At 39.6% G+C, this 26,326-nt stretch overlaps 1 protein-coding gene across 6 annotated transcripts in view; it reads left to right on the plus strand.

Moving 5' to 3' along the window:
- Afg1l (AFG1 like ATPase) overlaps window positions 1-26,326 on the plus strand; it is a 228,255-nt gene that overhangs the window by 12,618 nt on the left and 189,311 nt on the right. For 2 of the 6 annotated variants that reach the window (XR_004517163.1, XM_010635303.3), the window contains exon 2: window positions 14,426-14,649. Coding sequence is in view for 1 of the 6 variants with exons in the window: in XM_010635303.3 (XP_010633605.1) it covers window positions 14,426-14,649 (224 nt within the window). In the remaining 5 variants the exon portion in view is untranslated. Of the gene's footprint in view, window positions 1-14,425; window positions 14,650-26,326 lie in introns of those variants that run through there. The other 4 variants (XM_033763432.1, XM_033763434.1, XM_033763435.1 and 1 more) reach the window with 3 other exon arrangements.

Raw genomic sequence — 26,326 nt, forward strand, 5'->3', positions numbered from 1 at the left:
GTTTTTTTTTTTATATAAACTTTTTTTTTTTTGAGACAGGGTCTCACTCTGTAGTTTGGACTGCTCTGGAACTCATTATGTAGCCCAGGCTGGTCTCGAACTCACAGAGATCCTCCTGCCTCAGCTCCCAAGTGCTGGGATTACAGGCATGTGCCACCACACCTGGCTCTTTCTTATTTGTTTTGAATTGAAAAATTTATATTTTAGATCATCTGGATATAATAGTATAAGGGGATAACCTAAATTAATTTAAAACTTTTTTTTAGTTCATCAAATGTTGAATAATCTATTGCCTCCCATTGCTTACTTCATTTACTTAACAGTGTTTTTTTTTTTTTTTCTTTTGGTACTGGGGATCAAACTTGGGACCTTACACTTGTGAAGCAGTTAGCAGAACCACTGACCTAAATCCTTGACCCACTTAACAAATATTTTTGTGTTCCCATTATATGTATTATGCTTACTATTATTAACTATAGACATTGTTACTAGTAGATAAGTAGTGGGTTAGATATGTTACCTTCCCTCTTATAAGTTTGTAGGCTAGTTAAGAGGAGCAGACATAAAAGAAATAATAAATACATGATTACAAATTGAGTGATATAATGACAACGATGAGATTTGTCTTTTTTTTTTTGGTACCGTGGATTGAACTTGGGACCTTACACTTATGAGGCAGGTGGCAGAACCACTGAGCTAAATCCCCCAAATTTGTCATATTTTATATTAAATTATTCCACTAAGATTTTTTGAAGTATCTGTTCTGGTTGTGACTCTTTCAGTCATAGTGTTTTATGTTGATTTTCACATTTGGTAGACAAAATCTTACTCATTACTTTCATTCGTCAATACTGTCCAAAAATTTTGGTGGAAATATATTTAATCTATAAATTAATTTGAGAAGAATTGGTAATATTATAATGTGGCTTTCTATCTAACAACATTGTTATGTATTTTTTCAAATTTTCATTTATGCCATTTAGACTTTTTCCATATAGACCTTACAAATTCATTGATAATATTCTTTTTTTTTTTTTTGGTACCGGGGATCGAACTCACGTACTTTCGTTTGCAAGGCAGATGGCAGAACCACTGAGCTAAATCCCCGGCCTGATAATATTCTTTATTTTAGAGTTCTCATTCCAATTTTGAATGGGAATTTAAATCCCCCCCCCCTTTTTTTTGGTATCGGTACCAGAGGATTGAACTCAGGTCTTTGTGCTTGCAAGGCAGGTGGCAGAACCACTGAGCTAAATTCTCAGTCCTAAATTTCCCATTTCTTGAAATCTAATTTCAATTTCTTTCTTCTCTATTGTGTTTTCCAACAGATTGTTTATGGTATGACAGAGGCTAAAGCTTCTAAAATGTGTTTATAGAACTGTCCTTTGCTTGAGAGGACATAATCAAATCATGCACACTTTGTTTTATTTTAGTACTGAGCTTTGAGCCAAGGGCCTTGTGCATGCTAGGCAAGGGCTCTACCACGGAGCAACATCCCTAGCCCAGCCATGTACTCTTTTTAAAACTCATAAGTGGTTATGCATTTGTAATTCTAGCACTCCCAGCACTCGGGAGGCTGAGGCAGGAGGATTGCTGCAAGTTCGAGGCCAGTCTGGGCTACATAGTGAGTTCAAGGCCAGCCTGAGCTACATAGTGAGACTCTGGCTCAGAAAAACTAAAAAACAAACAAGCAAACACCTCATAAGTGACTTCCTGTTTGTGTTGATTAAATTCCAGTTGCTGATCATTGCAGGGCCCTGCCTCACCTGCCTCACCTGGCTTCTCTGTACTCTGTCACTTGTCCCTGTCTGCCTTCCCCTTTATATTCAGCTATACTAAACCTGTTTCTCTTTAAGTGTCTCACACGAGTTTCTGAGCCTCTTGGCAGGCTAGTGCATCTCCTTCCTTCCTTCTCTTCCCTTCCACTTTCTTCTGGCTTTGTGTCTTTGTTTTTTTTTTTTTTTTTTTTTTTTTTTTTTTTTTTTAGACAGGGTCTCATTATGTAGCTGAAAATGACCTGGAACTCACTATGTAGCCCAGGCTGGTCTTGAAGTCACAACATCCTCCTGCCTCAGCCTGCCAAGTGCTGGGATTACAGGCATGCGCCATCACACCCGGCCTTGCCTTTGTGTCTTTTGGATCTGTTCCAACACCATTTGCTTTGAGTAACCTTCCTTAATTCCCTGAAGTTAGCTTGGCTCAGTAATTCCACCAACTTTGTCCCTTTCCTTCTCTTACTAGAGTTGCTTATCCACTTCTTTTTTTGTTGTTGTTGGGCACCAGGAATCAAACTCATGGCCTTCCGCTTGCCAGGCAGGTGCTGCTCTGCTGAGCTCTATTCCCGCCTGTCCCTTATCCACTTTGTGTCTTTCCCAGCACGTCAACAGTGTTTTGATTGTGTTTGTAGCATCTGTCCAGCTCCCCATTGAGTATTTGTAGTTTTTAGTACAGAGCTTTGCATGCAAGACGCTTTATAATTATGTATTGAATTATTGATTGCTTAATTGAATTACTCTATTTAATAGCTTTTCAATTGGTTCTTTCCAGGATAATTAAGGTTCTAAAACTAAATGCACTTTGTGTGGGCAGATACCTTTGTGTCTCTCTCTCTCTTTTTTTTTGGTACCAGGGATTGAGCTCAGGACCTTGTGTTTGCGAGGCAGGTGGTGGAACCACTGAGCTAAATCCCCGCCCAATACCTTTTTCTCTTGTAGCGCATCTTCTTCAGTTGTGAACATGACTCAATGCTGATTTGTTTCCCAACTTGGTGTTATCTTATTGGAGGACTAGATCATTTATGTCTTCATTTAGTGTTATCTACATTAAAATTTTGTTTGTTTGTTTGTTTTTGGTACTGGGGATCAAACTCGGGGCCTTGTGATTGCGAGGCAGGCGGCAGAACAACTGAGCTAAATCCCTGGCCCTATATTAAAATTTTGTACTTGAAGCTTTAAAAGGTATATGTCCATAAATCTAATTATTTTCAAAATTCTTAGAAGCCAGTTGTGTAGAAAAGAAAGGCTTTAGGCCAGGCGTGGTGGTGCACGCATGTAATCCCATCACTTGGGAGGTTGAGGCAGAAGGATCACTGCAAATTCGAGGTCAGACTGGGCTACATAGTGAGTTCAAGCCCAGCCTGAACTATACATAGTGAGATCCTGTCTCAAAAAAAAAAAAAAGGCTTTCACATTTAATTTTCTCTCTGATGGTCTGGCTCTGGGTTTTTCATAGGAAAAGCTGGTGGTGGTGGTGGGTTTGGGACAGTGCCAGTGTTAGCAGAGGCATTGCCCTTGGGTGCTGGCAGGCAGAACTCCCCAGTTGCCCAATTGAACCTGGCTAGAGCCTGGGCTGGTTCCTCCAGGAGCCCTGAGTGCTCTGATGAGGGCCGGAGAGAGGTTTTTGTTTGTTTTTCTGTGGCCTGGTTAGGATAAGTGGGAACACAGCCTTCACTTGTTTGTAGTGGCCTTGTTTTAATGAGGGTGATGTCCGGTTGGTTGGGGTCACTTAGCTTCACCTGTTACCTAACCTTTTAAGGTATTTTAATTTTCCCCTATGTCAGGAAGATTAATAATGTTTACTTCATTTGGGAGGGGGCAAAAAACATAAAATGCTGTTTGTGTGCTGGACTATAGTAGGCACTTACCAAAGCTAAGGAAGGCTAGCTAGCTTCCTTTTACCTTTATGTCACTCATGAATCATTTTGTTTAATTAGTTATGAGGTACCAGGGATTGACCCTGCATATGCTGAGCATATGCCCTACTACTGAGCCATTCCACAAGCCTGAATTTTCAAAAGAGTCTAAATTTTAAAAAGAAAACTGTAAGGAACATAAAGCGTCTAGTTTTTCAGGTTTACATAAATGCCTTTCATAATCAGTTGATTTCTTACAACTTCTTTAGCTGTTCCACTGAAGTAAATATATAGTGCTTTGAAGTAGCCACATTAACCATAAACTATATGGAATGTTTCTAGATATACAACTGGAAGTACAGGAATGGATAGTACAAAATGATAGTTTTCTTTGCCTTGGACACACTTGACGTTTGTGTGGACAGACATCATTTTACTTTTCTTAATTCTTTCCTTTAAATCTGCGTCTTTCCTTGGTGATGTGCTCAGGGTGCTCAGGGCTTTGTGCATGGTGCATGCTCAGCAGGCAAAGCCTCAGTTGTGGAGCTGTAGTCCCAGCCCAGAAATTTTTGCAATTTCTTAAAAGGAAAGTGTTTAGTTTCTTTTGGAACAGTCTGGTCCACTGTTTGGCCTACTTTTAAAAAAGATTTTAGATGCTGGGTGTGGTGGCGCACACCTATTGTCCTTAGTTCCCAGAGGCAGAGGCAAGAGGATCACAAATTCTGGCCCAGATTAGGTAATTTAGTGATTTAGGGAGTGACTGTCTCAAAATAAAAAACAGAAAAGGACTGGGAATATAGCTGGATGTAGAGGGTCTGGGTTTAAGCCCCAGTATGCAAAATCAAAATCAAAACTAAACCAGTAAATCAAACAAACAAGTATTTGAGAACAAACAGTGTAATTTAAGTACCAAAAACTCCACTGGCTCTGGATCTGTGTTTCCTTCACTATTACCCTTCCAGCATTGTGGAAACAGTGCCAGTAGGATTAAGCTTTCTGACATATTTCAAGATGATGATGGTCCTGTGTGTTTCAGCAATACTTCCCCTCCTATTGTTTTTGTTTGTTTGTTTGTTGAGACAGGGTCTCACTATGTAATTGAGGTATTTAGCCTGTGTAGCCCAGGCTGGTCTTGAACTCACAGTGATCCTCCTGCCTCAGCCACCCAAGTGCTGGGATTACAGGCGTGTGCCACCATGCCTGGTTTCCCCTCCTCTTCTTAAGATGTATGCAGCCCACTTACTTTGATTTCACAGGTGAAGCACAAAGGCAGGAGGGAATGAGTTCCTATCCTGGATTCCTTTTGAAGAGCACCTGGGGAGACTATACAACAGTGCCATGACTGAGAGTCAAAAAAGTAGAACCAGCGTGGTGTTTTGGCGTACTCCTATAATCTCAGCACTCTGGGAGGTTGAGGCAGGAGGATTGCAAATTCAAGCCCAGCCTGGGCCACACAGTGATTAAGCAAGACCCTGCCTCAAAAAAAAAAAAAAAAAAAAAAAAAAAAAAAAAAAAAAAAAAAAAAAAAAAAAAAAAAATCTGGGATGGAATTTAGTGTGAAGACTCTTGAGTTCAATCCCCAGTACCACAAAAATAAAACAAAATAAAGTTAAATAAAACTGAGGAAGACAGAAAGAGTATCTGGCGTATAGTAAATAGTAAAGTGTAGGAATTGCTGCTGCTGTTATAAGATACGTGATCTTGTTGAGTTTACTTAACTTGCAATGCTGTCTGGTCCACATCTCTCCCTCTTTTTTTTTTGTTTGTTTGTTTTTCGGTACCGGGGATCGAATTTGGGTCCTTGCGCTTGCAAAGCAGGCCACGGAACCGCTGAGCTAAATCCCCAGCCCGTCCCTCTTTGTTTTAAAAAAATTATTATAAGGGCTGAGGATTTGGCTCAGTGGTTCCACTGACTGCTTCGAAAGCAGAAGGACCTGAGTTCAATCTCCAGTACCAAAAAAAAAAAAAAAAAAAAAAAATTATTATATTTCTTTCTTCTTTTCTTCTCAGCACTGGGGATTAAACCCAGTGCTTTTCTCTGAGCTACATCCCCAGTACCACCCACCTTTTTGGATGTAGGGTCTCATTAAGTCTCTAAATTCCTCATGCTGGGCTTCAGTTTTGTTTGTTGATTTTATTTGTTTTGTTGTTTTGTTGAGACAAGGTCTTGCTGTGTAGTCCAAGCTGGCCTTGAACTCAGCATGTAGCTCAGCCTGGCCTCAGACTTGCAGTGATCCTCTTGTCTCAGCCTCCCATGTTCTGGGACTTCAGGTGTGTGCTACCAGGCCCAGCTTTCTATTAAATATTGTAATGGTCACCTAATTGACCTCTCCTACATAAAAATGTAACTACAGCTTTACTGAAATATACTATACAATTCATCCGTTCTGCTCCTATGCATCGTACTTCTAGTCTTATTTTTAAAAACAATAATATTTTATAAGAATAGATCATGTTATGATCATGTCATGATCTATTTGATCAAAGACTTCTCATTCTCAGTCCTACTTATAAAATCTCACAGGGAGTGGGGATTTAGCTCAGTGGTTCCACTGCCTGCCTCGCAAGTGTAGGGTCCTGAGTTTGATCCCTAGTATAAAAAAAAAAAAGAATCTCACAGGGCTGGGGGCTTGGCTCAGTGGTAGAGCATTTGCCTACCATGCACAAGGTCCTAGTTCAATCAATAGCCTGAAAAATGAATGAATGAATGAATGAATAAAAATAAATAATCTGCCCTATTTACCCTGGTTTAAGAGGCCCTGTATGACCTGGTTCTTAGTCTCCTTTCCAGCCTCATCTTGTAACACACTCTACCATGTTCATTTGAATGTGCTGTATAACCTTTTTTTCTTCCTTAAAAATGTGAAGCTTAGCCTGGTGTGGTGGTGCATGCCTGTAATCCCAGCAGTACCAGATGCTGCGATGCCCACTGGTCCTTTCCTGGCTCTTGTCCTGTTCAAATAATTGGATGGGACAACTGAAGAACATAAAAGTTTGACATTTATTTATAGATAAAAGAAGAAGAAAAAAGTGAAAAAGAAGGGCTCCAAAGAAAAGGAGAAGAGAAAATACACCCTGCACACAGGGCAGGCCATACTGCAAGGGCTAGAAGATAGTAGCCAAGAGGCCAGTGGCTGCTGTCTTTTATACCGTTCATCTGCAGTCAGATCTGGACTGTCCCACACAGGGCTCTGAAGCTGTTTTGCCCACGTATCCTGGCTGTGATGGACAGGTCTCTATAATTGACAGGTCACACCCAGTTGCCTGGTGGGTGTGCCATGTCCTAATCTGCCTCACCAGCATTTGGGAGGTAGAGGCAGGCAGGATCCCTGTGAGTCTGAGGCCAGCCTAGGCTGCACAGTGAGTTAGTTCAATGATAGATTAAGCTGTATAGTGAGACCCTGTCTCAAAAAACCAAAAAAAAAAAAAAAAAAAAGTGAAGTTTATTTCTACTTCCACTCTAAGGCCTTTGCCCCTGCTATTGCCTAGGCCTGGGGTGTGTTCGTCTAGATTTTCCTCATGGTTGACTCCTTTTGGCATTCAGTTGTCAACTAAAATGTCCTTTCCACAGAAAGACTTTTCTTGATAATCCATAGGGGTCCCCATCATTCCTAGCACAGTACTTCTCAAACTTTAATGTGCATATGAACACCTAGGTGTTTTCTTAAAAATGCAAAGTTTGATTGAGCAGCTTGGTAAGAGATGTTATATTTCTATTCATTTCCTACAGTTGTCCAGGCTGCTGATCAGAGGCCCTTGGATGTTAATCTCTCTTTTTTTGAGTGTTGTGCCCAGCTGCTGGTCTGAGTGCTGGCCATTAAGAGATGCAGGCATCTTGCACTGAGAGGAGCTAAGAAAAAGGGCCAAGTGGTCTGATGCTAAGCTTCATCTTTCCTTACTTATGAAAACAATAAAAATTTTAAACTCAGGGCCTTCAGATTGACCTGCATCCCAACTCTTTTTATTTTTTATTTTGAGAAAGGTTATTACAAAGTTGTTAAGTTGTGAAGGCTGGGCTTGAACTTGTGTTCCTCCTGCCTCAGCCTCCCAAGTAGCTTGGATTACAGGTATATAAAAAAATTTTTTTGGGGGTACTGGGGATTGAACTCAGGACCTTGTGAAGCAGGCAGTGGCATCACTCAGATAAATTCTCAGCCCCAGGTATATAAAATCTTGAGGTTATTTTTACTGAAAGAAAATGGGATGGGGGGTGTGTCAAAGTTATCACAACTATTTAGTGTGAAGAACCTTCTTTTTTTTTCCCTAAAGAACATAGATTTTAGAAGTTGTAGTACTATCCTAGAGAATAGATTATTCAAAAGGTAGGACACCAAAATGGTAAATAAATTTTATTTATTTTGTGGTGCTGGGCATTGAACCCAGGTCTCACTTATGTGAGGCAGGTACTCTACCACTGAGCTGTGCCCCAGCCCTGGACTAAATCTTGCAGCAAGTGGGTTGTGGAGTGTAGTAGGGTCTTCCTAAACTTGGTTTAAGAGTAAGTAGTGAAGTAAGGTACAAAACGGAGGTGTTAAAACAGCACAGACTTGCTGGTCTTCTAAGATCTTCCATTTTTGTCGGTAGATTACTGTGCAGAACTTCAGAATGACATTTTCCCACTGTCCATTAGGAGTACAATAAGACAAATTAATACAAATTAAAATAATATGGCAGCAGCAAAACATAATTTGTGTACACTGATGTAGTAACAGATTTAATTTAGTGCAGCTTTTGAGAAGTCTTTTGTTTTTCAATTTATACAGCTGCTATCCAGGGCTAAGCTGGCCAGTCTCTCAGCCTTGAGTATCTTGCCTGATTCTCTTTTTATTTCTTCTGACTACCAGAATGAATACCTCGTCTGCAGTGCACCTTGCTTTCTTTTTGGAAAATGAGAAGGAAGTACACACTCCTAACTAAAGATATGAGGCGAGTAAAAAAATAAAAGTAGAAGGGAAGGACTTCCAGCTCTCCAAAGGCAGATGCCAAGGGAAACAACCTGCTTTGTCCACAGTCCTGATGTTTCCTATGAATAACTTTCAAAATTAGATCTTTTTTTATTTTTTATTTTTCTTTTATTGAGTTTATTGGTACATTTTAGGTATACAGTACAGTTACATTCATTATTGGGATCTTGTACCTTTACATGACAGGTGGTCTTGGTTCTCAGTTTTTCCCCTTGTCCCTGCCCTCCCTTTACAGTTGTAGACAGGGCTATGAAGACTGGGAATAGCTGCTGGATTTGGCAGCAGTGGTCCTTCGGTGACCTTGGCAGAAATCCGATCACAGTTGAGAAGTGAGGAGGATGTGAGGGAGTGGCCACAAAAAAGCTCTGTGTGCTCAAGTGGTCTGCCTGTGCAGGGCGAGAGTGAGGGCATATGCCTCTTTCTGGCGCATGAAGGAGTTTTGTTGTGACAGTTGTTGGTGATCTTTTCCTTGTCTGTGCTGGCAGTGATGGGGATTGAACCTCATTGTCTGGTATATATTAGGCAAGCCCTCTACCACTAAGCTATATACCCTTTTCTGTTTTATTTTGAGACCAGGTATCACCAAGTTACACAGGTTAGCCTTAAACTTATGATCCTTCTGCCTCAGCCTCCCGGGTAGCTAGGATTACAGGTGTGCAGCACCACACCTGGCTTTGTTTGGGTTTTTTTTTTTTTTTTGGTTTTTTGAGACAGGGTCTCACTATGTAGTTGAGACTGACCTGGAACTCACTGTGTAGCCCAGGCTGGTCTCAAACTCACAGTGATCCTCCTGCCTCAGCCTCACAAGTGCTGGGATTACAGGCATGTGCCACCACGCCCAGCAATGTGTTTTCTTTTTTTAAAAATTAATTTTATTGGTATATTTTATATATATATGATGATAACATTCATCATATGACTTTGTATCTGTACATAATATATCTTGATTCTTTTTTCCTCTTTCCTTCCCATCCCTGCAACCCTTGTTGGTGTTTTCTCAAAATGAGGGAAAGGGTTGAGTGGTAGGAAGAAACTAGTAGAGAGGGGAGACTGATACAGTATATAGGTGGTTAATGAGAGAAACAAGATCGCTGCAAAGGTTGGAAGGCATGGGTTAAAAACCAATAAGTACCTACCATGAGCTGGGTACTGTTTATTGCATTAAACAAAGCAGACAAAAATTGCTGCCCTCAAAAAGCATTCGTTCTACAATAGAAACCCAAACCAGAATGGTACATAAGTAAAATACATGACATTTAGTATAACTAAATCTAGAGGGAGTTTTTGTCTACTGTTTAACAACAAAAAAAAAATTTTTAGGAGTGCTAGAGGTTGAACTCAGAGCCTTGTATATGCTGAGCCTGTGCTCTCTACCACAGAGCTATACCCTGAGCCTCTAAAACAATTTGTATTTTAAAAAGACTCCATGATGTATAGAAAGGTTTTCTTCTTACTATTTCATACTTTTACAACTATATTAGTTCCAGCTGCGTTTATGTGAGTGTTACGTTGAGTTGTGATATAAAAAGAGGTCTATGAAAAGCTAGAAAGCCTCTGATGGGAGGACAGGTGGAGGAACTAATAGCCTCTGATGGAATGGGAAACGACTCTCAAGTTGTAACCTCAAGGGAAAAGAAGGGGATGGGAGGAGAAGCTGAAGTCTTGAAGTGTGAAGTTAGGAAGCTGAGTGACCTTGAAAGGTGGGAGAGCATTTGTGAAGCAGAAATGAGGCTGGCAGAGGTTGGAGGAGGAGACCATTCAGGTGAGGCAACCTATGTGTGTCAACAAAAGTGAGACCATGAAGTCCATGGGAACTGCTTGAGACATGGGAAATAATCCAGTTTGGGTGACAGGCAGCCTATGCTGCTGAATCTACCTTTGAACTTTCAGTTTCCCCACCTCCTTAACATTTCTATTATTGCTCTTACAAGTTGAGCCTGCATTATTTCCTACTTAAGAGTTTTCATAGCCAGTCTTTGTACCCAAATTTATTTTACTTTTGGAATATTTTTTATAAGAACGTACTTGCAAGTATATAATGACTATATTCATTGTGAGGAGCTGGTACATGTACATAACATATCTTAATTCCTTTTTTTTTGTGGTACTGAAAATTAAACTTAGGACCTTGCACTTGCCAGGCAGGTGTGGTGCCACTGAGCTATATCCCTGGCCCCCTCTTAATTCTTTTTACACCCTTTCTCCTCCTGTCAGGGCTTCTTTTCGCCCTTTACCTTCCTCCATCTCTTCCCCCTGCCTCTATTATCTGTCTTTTATTTTGCTCTTTATAGTTTGGATTTCTCATGTAACAGAAACCCTGTGATATTATGTAAACTTTGTATCTGATTTATTTCACTTAACATTATGGTCAAGGTGTACCCATTTTCCTATAAATGACTCAAGTTCACCCTTCTTTATGGCAGACTAGTACTCCACTGTGCATAAATACCACATTTTCTTTATTTATTCATTATCTTGGTGGACATATAGCCCACTTCCAAGATTTAGCTATTGGGAATTGTGCTTCTATAAACATAGGCATACATGTATCACTGTAATACAATGACTAACTCAGGAAGTTGAATGGAATTTCTTGTTTTAGATTTTTTCCCGATTACTTTTTTTGTTTGTTTATTTGGTACCAGGGATTGAACTCTGGACCTTGTGCTTGTGGAGGAACCACTGAGCTAAATCCCTGGCATTGTTTTAGATTTTTGAAGAATCTCTATTCTGATTTCCGTAATGGTTATAGTAGTTGACATTCCCAAAACAATGAAGAAATGTTTCTTTCACCCCAGAAGCCTCACTAATGTTTCTTATTGGTTGACTTCTGGATGTTAGCTTTCATTTTGGAGTAAGATGGAATCTCAGTGTTGTTTTAATTTGCATTTCTCTAATGTCCAGAGATGTTGAACATTTTTTCGTATTTTTATTGGCCACTTCTACTTCTGAGAAATGTCTGTTCATTTCAGTTGTCCCTTTTTTTTTGCTTAGGTCTTTTGAACTGTTTTGATTTCTTTCTTTCTTTCTTTTTTTTTTTTGGTACCAGGGATCGAACTCGGGACCTTGTGCTTGTGAGGCAGGCGGCAGAACCACTGAGCCAAATCCCTGGCCCCTCATCTGTTTTACTTTCTTTGTATACTCTGGAGATCAGTCCTTTGTCTGAGGAGTAGCTGGCAATTTTTTTTTTCCTATTCTGTAGCTTGTCTCTTCACTCTGCCAGTTTTTAACCTTTGCTTTGTAGGAGTTTTTAATTTGCTATAATCTCATTTGTTGATTTTTTATGTAATTTCTTGAACAATTGGGGTTTTGTTCAGAAAGTTTTTGCTACACCTATGTCTTCAAGAGTTTTAGCTATTTTATCTTCCAGCAGATTCACTTTTTGTTTTAATATATACATCTTTGATCCATTTTTATTTTAGTTTAGTACATGGTGAGAGATGTGGGTCCCCATGCAAGGCTGTCTTCTGTGACTGTCTCCCATCCAGTCACTGTGGGAGGGTAACACTGGGAGCCTTAAAGTAGTTGTTCTGAGTCCCAGATTTAAATAATCAACCACTTCTTGAAGTGGTGCCTGATTAAGCTCTGGTAATATGGTGGGCACTCATGCTTGACTCCCCCTTCAGCGGTTGCCTGTGTGTAGAAGGAGTCCCCTTGGGACAAAATCCCACTCTGTTTTTGTAGTTCACAAAGGCTGTTGGCTCTGCTGTGAATCTTCTTGCATCTCCCAGCCCTGGACACTTACCTTGCTTCTGAGAAGCCTTTTTCAAGCTGTGAGAACAGGGGAGAGTCCAAATAGTTTTTTCCTTCTGCATTGTGGGCTGCTTCCAACTTCTCTGTGCTTCTCATTTTTTTTTTTTCCTTTTCTGTCAGTTCTTTTCTGGTCCCTGGTGATTTGCAACTTTGACAAGTTGTTATTTATCAGTGTTTGTATTCTGGGTCTCAGAGAGGGTAAATTTTGCTACTGATCACCACTCTGCCATTTTCTCTCTCCCTGCCAGATTGTCTATATATTACTGCTCCAAACAAAAACTTTTTTATTCCCCATTCCATGCAGTGGTTACTTGATCATTTCTTTTATCAACAGTTATATTGTATTTTATTTTTTTGGTATCCAGGATTGAACTCAGGACTTTGTACTTTTGGGGCAGGCATGGTGCCACTGAGCTAAATCCCAGCTCAATGGATGTATTTTAGATTACACAGGGAGAGCAGTCTTGAATTCAGATTGGAGCTGTTTTATGGATTCTTTGAATCCCAGAAGAGGGATACTTTCTGTGTCAGGGGTTCCCAAGACCACCCCAGGCTTGCACATTCTTTAGGAGGACTCAACACATTAATCATACTCATGGGTAGGATTTATTACAGCAACAGGATAACAAAGCTCAGTCAGCAAAGGGAAAAGGTACATGGAACAGGAAATCAGACACAAGCTTCCAAGAGTGCTCTCCCAATAGAGCGAGTCACACAGAATATACTTACTTTCTTTAGCAACTAATTGTGACAACAGGTATGAAATGTTGTCTACTAGAGGAGCTCATTAGACACACAGGGTCTATTGGAGGCTGGTCACATAGGTACCTTCTGCCTAACGTGTCAAGGGTCCAGACTGGTTGAACGAAGATAGGTTCATCCAAATCTACAGTGTGCATATACAGAAGTTTAGACACAGTGAATTACTCTTGCCATTTCTGGGGACAGCGAAAACCTCTTGAAATTCAAGTACCATCAGGTCCAATCTTGTAAACAGGCCTCTCTATGGAGAGAGTCTCAGTCCTGCTGTGTTAACCTTCTTCTTCACTTTATTTGTACTTAATGTGATTCTGTAGGATGGAGAAGTAGCTTCAGGAAAATGGGAGTGGTATGGATGTAGGTAAGAGGAGAGGTGAAGAGGATGGGGCTTTATGTCCCTTTCTTTTCACTTTTTTCTTTAATAACCTGAGGATTCCATGGAAGATTTTATCGTAGAAAAAGTTTTGCTATTAAAATAGAGTTTGAGGGCCGGGGTTTTAGCTCAGTGGTTCTACCACCTACCTTGGAAGTGCAAGGTTAGCTCAGTGGTTCTACCGCCTACCTTGGAAGTGCAAGGTCCCAAATTCAATCCCTGATATCACACACACACACACACACACACACACACACACACACACACACACCACACACGAGTTTGAAAGCCACTCATTTAAACAGTGAGATGAATTTCAAGTGTTAAACAAAACTTGTAAGAAGAGGTCATCAATTTGGATTGAGCTTCTACATTAGGGCCCATCAGACCAAATCAAAATAGAATTACTCATGATAAAGTTCAATATCATCAAATCAAAAGTGTGTATAGGATCTTCCCAGAGATCAAGAGATTTGGCCAAATTTCCAAAGAGGCCAGTTTTAGCCAACATAACAGGAAAGTCTCTGGCTTTAACATGAACAATAACTTGGAAACATCGGTTCCACTTTTTGTTTTCTGTTTCTGCTTTCCTCAGTTCTTCTGTGTCTATGGAACCAACTTTCTCTTCTCAGCTCAGCAGAATGCCCATTTTATATTATGCAATAAATACTTGCCCAATACTGAAGTCTCTTTTTTTAAAAATTTTTTAGGTACCTGGGATTGAACTTGGGAACTTGTGGTTGTGAGGCAGGTGGCCTTGCTGAATTATGATTCTCCTACCTCAGTGGCACCCCTACCCACAGTGGCTGGCATTACAGACACATGCCACCCTACGTGGTATCATAAGGTTTTTAAAAATATTTTTGTCTTTTGCCCCATGTGGAGCGCTATGAAATAGCTTTATTTAAGAAAGTCTTAAGATTTTGTATATGTTTTCATTTATAGCCTACACAGTTCAGACACTTGATGATGTCACCCCAGCTGCTACTTCTGAGGCCTATTTGAAAGCTTTGGCTGTTTGTCATGGACCTCTGGACCACTATGACTTTCTGATCAAAGCTCAGGAGCTAAAGGCTGATGAACATCAAAGAAGAGTCATACAGTGTTTACAGAAATTGCATGAGGACCTTAAAAGATACAGTATAGAGGCAGAAGACTTCCTTTCAAAGGTAAGGTTTGTGTGATATTAAAAATGAAAAATGCCCAGGGGTTTAGCTCAGTGGTTCAAGTGCCTGCCTCAAAAGCGCAAGGGCCTGAGTTTGATCCCTGGTACTAGAAAAAAAAAGAAACAGTTAAAAATGTAAGCATTTTATAAAAAGGATTCTATGCAATGGGATGCAGTCATAAAACAACTGGAAAATTTCCCACCAGTTCTGTCAGCAAGTTCTATTGCATTTCTGTTTCTGACCATTTGATGTTCCATAGCTTTCTTTCACTTTCATGGGTTAAAAACTTCATAATTAGTTTATTTAGAAAAGCAGTCCAGCTGGGTGTGATCGTGCATGCCTATAATCCCAGCACTGGGGAGGCTGAGTCAGGAGGATCGCTGTGAGTTCAAGACCAGCCTGGACTACATGGTGAGTTCCAGGTCAGTTTCAACTACATAGTGAGACCCTGTCTAAAACAAACAAACAAACAAAAAAGTCCAGTTGAAATGAAAAGTCAGAAGTTTTCCCTCTCCAAATCCAATATAGTCCCAAGCTTTCCCCTTTCTCAGGCTCAAGTCTTACTGCAGGATCTGCAATAGACAAGGGGGTGTAGTTTGTTCTCTTTTTACTCCTCTTTCTTTCTCTGCTTGCCTGGTTTCTCTAGAATCAAAATTAGAGGAATAAAAGCATAGGGCAAAATAGCAGTCCTAGCTGCCCCACCAGCTCTTGGGGATTTTGTGTGATAGTGCTGACATGTTAGCTCGTTAAGGGGAGCATTATGGGTTCTTCTCTTGGGAAAGTCAACACTGCTGCATTCTTTGACTCCTCTTAGGACTGGTGAAAATCTGACACCCCCGCATTCTTCTGGGATCCCCTTGCCCTTGCACTTAGCTTTGTTCCTCTCAGAGCAGCTTTCACTGGATCACGTTTTATGGTGTCCACTTAGACCACAAGAAGCATGATATTTTGTTTTCTATAACCCCTGCTGCACGGGTAGCTTTAGTCAGCCTCCTACCTTTGGACTTTTGCAGGCACCAAATTTTCTTTGTCTTGTAACCCTCCTATTTCTTTTGTTTTGTTTGGTACTGGGGATGGAACTCAGGCCCTTGCGCTTGTGGAAGCAGGTGCTGGAACCACTGAGCTAAATTCCCAGCCCCACCCTCCTATTTCTAAGGATGTGTCAGGTTCTTCCTTGAGCTTTTCCACATTCTGCCTTGGTAGCTGCCTGTTGACTTCTCACCTAAGTAAGCATCCAGCTGAGGGTGCAGAAGGTATGGGGCTCTCACCTTACTGTAATCTCTTTGGGTGCTTCTCTCCTTTCAACCCCCACAGTACATGGCATGAGATAAAGCAACAATAATTTTTACAGATAGCAGCTTTCTGCCTTGTTCACTCCAGTCCCACTTTGGTTTTAGACCTTTTTTTTGCCTATTTTTATTCTTTTTAATTAATTCCTTCATGGGTGTGTTTAGTGCCTCTCTTTAGTATGTATAGGAAACTTGCTTCCCCTTAATTTCAGCTTTAAGGTTTTTCTGAAATTCTGTCACATGAAGAAAACTCTCATTCCCGTATATATCCTATCACAGAAGCCAGTTTCATCAGTGGTATCATTTTTAAATTAGGAAGGATGGCAGTAGTAATAAGAATTATAATATGATTCAACCTAAGAAACTACTTTTTCCTTAATTAACCAGTCTCCCCCTTCCCCCAACCCAAATATTCTTTTGTTGTGAGGTCTTTAGATAAGGGCACTGTATAACATGTATTAGTTATGTTTTATTTAAAATTCTGATGAAAGTAATTTTACATTTGAGGGCAAAACCAGAAAAAAAGCAAGGATTTCAAAGTATAATTAAATAATGCTATTTTTATATCAAGTAAAAGGCAGCCCTTGTGTTAACATCTTTTGGTTGAGAGGAATAGAGATTCTTTTAGGTAACACTGAAATGAAGATTTAGAATAGTATTACATGGGAGAACAGCAAGGCAGGGGATGTCCAATGCATAGCCAGGTCTCACAGAGTGATGCTGTTGTTCATGTAATCCATTGACTTAGTCTGTTTGGGCTGCTCCAGTGAAATAATAAATGTTGTTGTGTTAGTTATCACAGAAGGAAATCTGGGCTATGAGGTTGTCTAGTAATAGAAGATAGTTCTCTGTAGAATTCTTAATTCTGGTGAAATTTATGATTTTATGAACTTTGATTTTGTTTTTAATGCAGTTGTTTAAATAGACTATTTTTTTTTCATTGTAGTTGTAAGATACTTTGTGTAAGTCTGTGCTATCGTATTAAAATAAAATGTACTTCCTTGACATAGTGGTAGATTTATTAATCCATGAGAGAAAATTGGTAGCAGTGTGTCAGGCTACCTTTTCTTACCTATATAACATTGTTTTCTCTAACAAATATTGGAAGAAGTTATGAGTAGATGGCTGTACCATCTGAGCAACAAACTATGAAGAATGAGCATTTAAGGACTCCTTGCTTTTGTTATCAAATAAAACTTACAACCAGGTTAATGTGACACATTTAATGTATGCATAATTGTTATTGTGCTGTGAGGTAATTAGGCATAAATGGTAAGTAGTTCATGTAAATCACTATAATTAGAATTACTTTTACACAGCCAAATCAAGCATTTCTAGAGTCAGGGAGAGAGAGAATGAAATAGAATATAGAGCTATTCTTCAAATCTCAGTTTCCATTAATCAGGGGTATAAAGGAAACCAGGTTTTTTCATTTCTTGGGAGGAGATTTCATCGCATATTTTTAGGGAAGTGAGATTAGGGGTGCCATATAACAATGCTCTGGCCAGTAATGGACTGCATGTGCAGTAGTCATCCCATAATATTATAAAGGAACTCTAACATTCCTATCACATGGGGATATGATAAGTAAACCAAATGTACTAAAACCATATAAAAATACACAATATTCATAAAGTACATATACATGATCCTCAAAGTAAGCACCTTTTACTGACATTCACTACACTGTACTACATATATTTTTGTGTATGTGATGCTGGGATTGAACTCAGGGCTTCACACATGTTAGGCAAGTTTTCTACCACTGAGCTATATTGCAGCCCTTTTTATGTTATTTTGAGGTAGTTTCACTAAATTGCCTAGGCTGGCCTCAAATTTGTAATCCAATCCTCCCAAGTAGCTGGGATTACAAATCTACTATCATGCCTCACTATACTGTAATTTTTTTTGCAGTACTGGGGATCAAAGTTGCACTTGTGAGGCAGGTTTGGTGCCACTGAGCTAAAACCCTGGCCCACTATACCATCATTTTTATTGTTATTTTAGAGTGTACTTTTACTTATAAAATAATAAGGCTTACTATAGAATAGTATATGCAACAGCCTCAATCTTGTGTTTGCTGAGTCTCTTGACAATGAAATTTGCAACAATAATAGACTTAAAGACAAATTGGATATTGGTGTACCCTAAGGACCAATAAAAACTACCACTATACCACTCTTAACAATAGAAGTGAGATATGTAATAGTAATATAGATACCAAGACAAACCAAATATTGACATACAGTAAATATCTTCTACTAAATGCAACAATTATATCACCATTAACAACAGGAAAGGATTCGACAATAACCTCACAGAATGAACTAAGTATCTAAGATTAATAAATCTTAATCTTAATAGCCAGGTATGGTGCACACACCTATAATTCTAGTACTTGGGAGGCAGGCGCAGGAGGATTTTTGTGAGTTCAAGGCCAGTTTGGGCTAAATAGTGAACTATTACAAGATCCTTGAAAAAAGCAAAGCAGAAAACAAAAGCAAAATAGTGACACTAATAAATATGGAGGAGGTCAGAAAGGGGAAAGTTAAAGAAGCAAAATTTGAAAAATAAAGAAAAAGAAAGTGAGAAGGAAGAAAGAAAAGTGAGAAAGGATCCTAGTCAGGAGCAAAAGAAAATTAAAATAACAGAAAAGAACAAACAAGAAAAGGAAGAAAAAAGAAAACAAAGAGCAAATGAAAGAAAAACCATAAGAAGCCCGCCAAAACAAGGAAAAAGATAAATGAGTAAAAAAAAAATCTCTATGCTTTTAATGAGTGTTTTCTTTATAGGGTCTGCAGTATTGGAATCCATCAGATATGGGAGGAGGATAGTGAGTCAGTCCTATGGTTTCTTCCCTCCTTCCTTCTTTTCTTTCTGAAAGGAGGAAAGGTTTATTTGGCTCACACTTTGTAGAGGTTTCAAGTCATAATTGGCTGGCCTCAAGGAAGGTTGGCATGACAGATGGGTATCACAGAGGAGAAACAATTCGTGGCAGGCAGAAGGCAGCAAGCAGCAAGGAACAAACAATAAGCAGCCACAATAGCAGTTCTATTTCTGTATTTTATATTTATCCAGGCTACCTGTCCTTAGTGCAGGTCGTATTCACACCCTTAATCCTAGTATTGCACCATGAATGAATCCCAGCATTACATATCACAAATCTAGCCACCTCCAAAGAGCCCTTATAAATGCATGAGAACTTGGGGGATATCTAGACACAAGCCATAACTTTCTGCCTTTTTCCTCCAGAGACTCAGGTATATCCTTTTATGCAAAAGGCGTTTAGTCCATCTCTAAGAGTTGCCAAAGTCCTAACATTTTCAGCATTGCTGAAAAGTCCAGGCCTAGTCTCTCTGGGATTTAAGGCAACTCTTAGCTGTAAGCCCTTGTACAGTGAAAAGAAAGTTAAATACTTTCAACATACAATGGCAAGAACAACAAGATAAACATTGTCATTCCAAAAGGCACAAATAGAGGATAGAAAGGAAAGCAAATCCAAAATCCAGCAGGGCAAACGTTAAGTCCCATAGTTTTATGCCCAGCATCTGAGGCAGTCTGTGGCAAGATGTGAACTCCAAAGGGTTTGAGTGGCTCCACCCTTATGGCCCTGCCTGCGGTTGTAGCTCCCATGGCTTTTCTCTTGAACTGATTCTGCTCTCTCATTGCAGTTTTCCTCAGATGATCCATGTTCTTTTTTGTGGTATTGGGGATCGAACTCAGGACCTTGCACTTGAGAGGCAGATGCAGTGCCACTGAGCTAAATCACTGGCTCCCACATTCTTAACTTCTCCAAACTTCTGGGGCCTCTACTGCACCTTCATCTTCACCCTCACAGCTGCACACACTGCCCTCTCAGAGGCATACTGCTTGGCCTCCCAGGCCTTTTTCTGAAATCTCGTGGAAGCCTTCCTGATCCCACAACTCTTGCATTCTGCATACAGCTAAAACCAGCATCACATGGATGACACCAAGGTTTGCTGCCATCTGGAGTAGTTGCCAGGCTTCCTTCTCTTTTGGCTGTAGGGTTGAGTCCCTAAGGTGAAAGATTGTGCTTTGAAAAGAAAGCCCCAGAGTACCATGTTCCAGAATGTCTTCAGTTAGGGAAGTTGCTCCTCTGGATTTAGTTCATAGGCACTCAAGTCCTAATGTATTTTCACACCTAAGTTTTTGTCTGTGAATTTTGAGACCTGCCCTCTCTTTCCTGGTGGGTGTGGTTGGTCAGTGGTGTCCACCGTAAGGCTGTATTCATTCCGGCCACTCCCAATTTCCAAGTCCTTCTATGGGCCCCAGGTCATGGTTTTCTCTGTCTAGCTTTATGGATTGTGGGTTTGAGAAGTGCCTCCCCTGCTCCACCAGTGCACAGCCTGGAGTGAATCCAAGCAGACAACAAATCATTGGCTATGAAAACTGATTTGGAGGAAGAAGTGGGGAGGAAAGCATAGTAGTAGCAAGGTAAGAATCTGAGTGGAAGGGAGTGTAAAGATCTCTTCAGGGGCCAGCCCTTTGGTGAAGGACCATGAGGGGCATGCTCCTTCCTAGATGCTGTTTGGAGAAGCCACCTGTTGTGGATAGACTCTGATTTATGTTCTAGTGATTTAAGTCTTTTTTTTTTTTGGACTGGGGATTGAACTCAGGACCTTGTGCTTGTGAGGCAGGCAGTGGCATCACTGAGCTAAATTCTCAGTTCCTTCAATGTATTTCTTAAATTGAATAATAAACTGATTTTGCTTTATACAACTGTGTTTTTAATTGAGTATAAACCTGTACTGCAAACCAAGAGAACTATGAAAGAAAACCTGAGCAGTCTATACTTGTCCAGTCTCCCCTGGTATGTGCAGCTCGTGGGACCTGAATGCATGATTCAGCCCACACTGCCAGTCACACCTACACCTTCTCCAGGAGGAGCCTGAAGTACATCTCTGGGAGAGTCTGCTGCCCCTCATGGTGATGAAGACCACTTCAGAGTTGCCCTCAGTTACCCTTGACCCAATGATGCACAAAAAGCTCCTGACTATTTCTCTCAAACCTGACTGAACACTGGGTGGACTTGTCAGTGGAGCAGGTATGAGTGGTGGTGTTGTTCAATTTCTTCCTGTTCACCTCATTCTTCACACCTATCAAGAATGATATTTCTAGCGCATACTTCTGATTACAGCGTTTTCTGCCTAAGGCCTTCATTCCCCTTGGGATAAAATACAAACTCATTAACATGTTGTATGAGGCCCTTGAGAGTCTGGTCCAGGCCTTTTGCCAGCCTCATTGATCGTTGTTCTCTGCTAGCAATTAAAGGACCAGCTAGGATGAGCCACTTGATCCTTGAAAAGACTGAGTCTCTGTTTGCCTCTGGGTCTTTGCTAAAGCTCCCGCCCCCATCCTTTTGTTACAGTCCACCTTATGCTGCCTACTAGCAACCACATGCTCATCTGCTAAAAACATCTTTGTTTTCTTGCTCTTTTGGGCTATAAACCCAGCTCATTGCCTGGCATAAAATAGTTGTTCAATATTCAGTTTTAGTTTTCAGACTAAATGAAAAATGAATAAATAACCAAGCCATCACTGAAGAGTCACAAGGCAGTTCTCTGGTGACTTTGGAGGTGATTGTGGTGGCTGTGGGTGCATCCGTGTGTCTGTGTGAGAGTGTATATGTTTCTGATTTGTCGTATCAATGTGTCTCTGTGGATGTGTCTATGTTTGTGTTCACTCCTTAGTATCAGATTTTAGTTAATGTAAAAGATAGCTAGAACACTAGTTTAATTTTCTCACTTAAAACCTTGTCAGACTTCAGAATGTGGGAAATCTTCCTTTTTTTTATTGAGTTCTGGATCTTTTTGAGAATTATGCTTGTGTCTTGGACATCCCATCAAACTAGTGGTGGAGTAAGGTAGACTTAGCCTAGCCTAATTCCATCAAAGCTACTAGAATCAGAATATCCTGTGGGAGGGCCGGGGATTTAGCTCAGTGGTTCCATCTCCTGCCTTGCAAGCAGAAGGTCCCAATTTGATCCCCAGTACCAAAAAAAAAAAAAAGAATATCCTGTGGGAGATAGCGTAGGAGGAGAAATTGCCTCCTGTCATTTGTCTCCCAGTGCCACAATGGGCACTTACAAATGTTTGTTGCTTGAATGCATGTGGCATTAAAAAGTCATTTGCAGCTTCAAATTTAGTTATAATTAGAAAGTAAGCCATTTCTGATGGTAGTTGTTTTAGAGTTTTAAAGGCCCCCTTTATTTAGATACTTAAGTAGGCTTAATTATACCAGCAAACTGAGCTAATTGATGTACTTTATGTTAGGAAGGTTCTTTTACAAATCAACTAAAGACTAACATTATTTTCATTTAAAGAGAATTTATGGATGCTCGTATATAGTTTGGTTTTTTAGTTTTTAAAGGTCTTCTTAGAAACCTGAAGTGGTCTACTTTTATTGGAAGTAGTCTATGTGGAGAATGATATGATGCGAGTTTTTAAAAGGTGTAATTATGTTCAGCATTCCAGCTGAAATCATTGTCTCTGATTCTGTCATCTTAGGAGATAATAATGCAAAGGTGGGGGGAGTGGAGAGAAATAGGAAAAGTAGTCTTCCTGCATTGGAAACAACACATTTTATCGTAATAGCACTACCCTTATTGTCTAGTTTTCCTAATGGAAATTCTTCTAGAGTTGCAGGTGGGTAGTAATCCAGAAAGGCAGAGTACATGCTATTTTGTTGTTGTATTTTGAGGCAGGGTCTTGCTATGTAGTTCAGGCTGGCCTTGATCTCACTGTGTAGCCCAGGCTGGCCTCTAATTTGTGTCAATCCTGCATCAACCTCGCAAGTGCTGGGATTGCAGGCATGCGTCACCACACCTGGTTAGGACATGCTGTTTTAGTTCATAACTTTGATGGGAATCACCTTGGATCATTTTTTGATGCTGGAATTGTAATACTATGAAGACAAAGGATAAAGTTAATATTTTTAAATGAATAATTTAGAATGACAGCTCTTAGTTTGCAGTAGTTAAAATAAAGCAATAGCAGGCTGGGGATTTAGCTCAGTGGCAATGTGCCTGCCTAGTAAGCATAAGATCCTGAGTTCGATCCCTGGTACCAACCCCCCAAAAAAAACTAAACAACAACAACAAACAAACCCACAATGAAATGAAGGAGTAGCTTCAAAAACAAATGTTTAGGGCCGGGGATTTAGCTCAGTGGCTTGGTGCCTCCCTTTTAAAAAAAAAAAAAAAAAAAAAAAAAAAAAAACCAGAATGTAAAAATTCAGATTTTTAAAAAGAACTTTAGATTTAGTTCAAAAGTAAAATATTTTGGTGGTAGAAATCTGTGGAATTTGTGAATTACATAAAATTTGGGCACCTACCCAAATATATTTTTAAAAAAGAATACTACTGCTCACATTTAGGTTGTATAGTTTTAAAGTCTGAAAAAAGGAAAACAATATAGTAATTAATTAGTCACCTTGCCAAATTTTGTGGTTTTTTTTCAAAACTTTTTATTTTGAGAAATTTCAACTATATGTGTTTTTTTTTTTTTTTTTTTTTTTTTTTTTTGTACTGGGGATCAAACTCAGGATCTTGAGCTTGCAAGGCAGGCATGGTACCACTGAGCTAAATTCCCAGCCTGACATATTTATCTTTTTTCTAAATATATTTTTTATTGAATTATTTTGCAAGTTACAGTATCATAACACTTCTGAATGCATCACAAGTATCTTCTAACAAGAAAATTTACCTTCATAACTTTTTAACATTGTGATATACAATAAATTTAACATTCATTTAACATTATCTAAATTAGGGTTGCTAGCTTTATCAAATAAAAGATATGAGATGCTCAAATAAATGGGAATTTTAAATAAATGGCAAGCAGTGTTTTACAAGCGGTGTATATACATGTACCATGAAATATTTGGGACATACAAATGATTTAAAAAATTTGAGGGCCTAGGATATAGCTCAGTGGTGCCACACCTGCCTGGCAAGCACAAGGTCCTGAGTTCAATTCCTGGTATTGGGGAAGGGAGGGATAAAAGTAGAAAAAAAATTATTGTTAACCTGAAATTCAGATTATCTGGGGATCCTGATTTTACTTTGCAATCTTAAACATAAAGCCTACATTAAAATTTCTCCAGTTGGCTTAAAAAAATGTATGTATACTGTATATGACATTTGATTTTTGTCTCAGAATTTTAATAGAATAAAGACTGAATATTTACTTTAAAAATATGAAGCCCCTTATGCTAAAGACTCAACTCCTGGTGGTGGTGCCTTGTGCAAGGCATTTGGATCACTGTGTAGAGCCTAATAATAGATTAATGTGGTCTCCAGGGAGTCAGTTCTTGCTCTCTGGATTACAGTAGTTACTCCAGAGCAAGTTATAAAGTGACTCCAGCTTCTGACTTCTCTTGCTTCCTTTCTTGCCATGTGCTCTCTCAGGTATTTTCCATATTATTTTCATCCATTATTTTTCATAGACTATAGTCATAACATACTCTAATTAATAATTTATTTAAAGTTACATACGTATGTTGTCTAAATATAAATATCTATATGTGAATCCCAAGTAGTTGGGATTACAGGTATGTGTTAGCATACCTGGCTGAGATTTATTTTTTAGTTCTTTTTATATTAGCAAAGATCTTTTCACTCTCTCTCTGTTTTTGTTTTGTTTTCTCGAGACACTGTCTCACTTTTTAGTGTAAGAGGCTGACCTTGAACTCACTATGTAGCGCAGGCTGGTCTTGAACTCACAATAATCCTGCCTCAGCCACTGGAGTGCTGGGATTACAGACATGCACCATCACACCCAGTGACCTTTTTTTTCTCTTGAGAATAGATATTTTCATCAACACTTTACTTTTTTTTAGGCCACTTACATGGCTCAGTGAGGATGCTTTAAATTACAAACAATAGAAAACCCAACTCAAATGTGATTAAACAGTGTAAGCAGTCAGTTGGCTCTTGCAACTGAGAAGTCCATAGGTGAGGTATATTTCAGGTGAAATTTATCAGGATACTGGCACTATGTCTTTGAGATCTTCTTGATTGCCCTTTTATATATCTTGGCTTTGTGTTCAGCTTGGCTTATCTCCAAGTAGCAAGCCAGCATCGTATCTGTACACATCTTCTATAAAGAGAAGACAACCTCTCTTTCTCTAGCCTTTGGACAGCAAAGCATTATTTGATAGACTAGGGTCCTACGCTCACCTTTGAACACTGCCTTCTTAGTAGAGATAGAGTTTGGAGTGGGTTCATTCCAATCTGAAGTCGTAGCTGTGGTGCTGAGACAATCTGATTGTCTCTGGAACAAAGAACAGAATGAATGATGGGGCAGTGTCTTAGTTACTTTCTCATTGTTGGGACAAAATACCTGACACCTACAAGTTAAATGAGGAAAGGTTCATTTTGTATCTGTATGATATTATTTTTTTGAGACAGGGTATTAGTATGTAGTTTAGGCTGACCTTGAATGCACTATGTAGCCCAGGCTAGCCTCAAACTTGTGGCAGTCTTCTTGCCTCAGTCTTCTAAGTACTAGGATTACAGGCGTGTGCCACTACACTCAGCAGGATAGGTTCATTTTAGTTCACAGTTTGTAGAGGTTTTAGTCCATAGTTGCCTGGCTCCAAGGCAGAGTGGCATAGCAAAGGAGAAACAGTCCATGGCGAGGTAAGCGGGAGGCAGGAAGTAGCAAGCCTTCTTTTCTCTTTTTATTCCATTCAGGCTACAAGCTTGTTTGTCCACCACCACCCTGGGTGGGTCTTCCCATTATCCACACCCAGAATTATGTTAAACTAATCAGTGGACTAATCTAGTTACCTCACACCCACAATCCAGTATCACACACTGATGACTCAACTATCTCCCCAAAACCCCACCTATGAGTGCACAAGGCTTTGGGGGGACATCTACATATAAACCGTATCTATAAACCTTCTTGTGAAGGAAACTATAGTTATGTTTAAAGATAACTTTCATGAAGAAGATGTGCACTTAAGAGAATTTTTGATAGTATGGTGTTTCTGTTGTAACTTCAATAGTTTACCTTGTTTCTTTATGAGATATATATGTATTGTGTGTGTGTGTGTGTGTGTGTGTGTGTGTGTGTGTGTGTGTGTTTTGAGACAGGGTCTTAGTATGTAGTTCAGTTTGACCTTAAACTTTCTATGTAGCCTAGGCTGTCCTCGAACTTGCAGTGATCCTTTCTTCACCATCACACCCAGCTCTGTTTTTTTTGTTTTTGTTTTTGTTTTTGTTTTTGTTTTTGTTTTGTACTGGGAATTGAACTCAGGACCTTGCTGAGCAGTTGGTAGAATCACTGAGCTAAATCCCTGGCCCAGGCTCTGATTGTGTTATAGTTGGGAGACCTTTGACTGAAGTGGGTTTGGCTATGGCACGA

Source organism: Fukomys damarensis, unplaced genomic scaffold (assembly GCF_012274545.1).
Source record: "Fukomys damarensis isolate Sample0158 unplaced genomic scaffold, DMR_v1.0_HiC HiC_scaffold_14, whole genome shotgun sequence".
Classification (NCBI taxonomy): domain Eukaryota; kingdom Metazoa; phylum Chordata; class Mammalia; order Rodentia; family Bathyergidae; genus Fukomys; species Fukomys damarensis.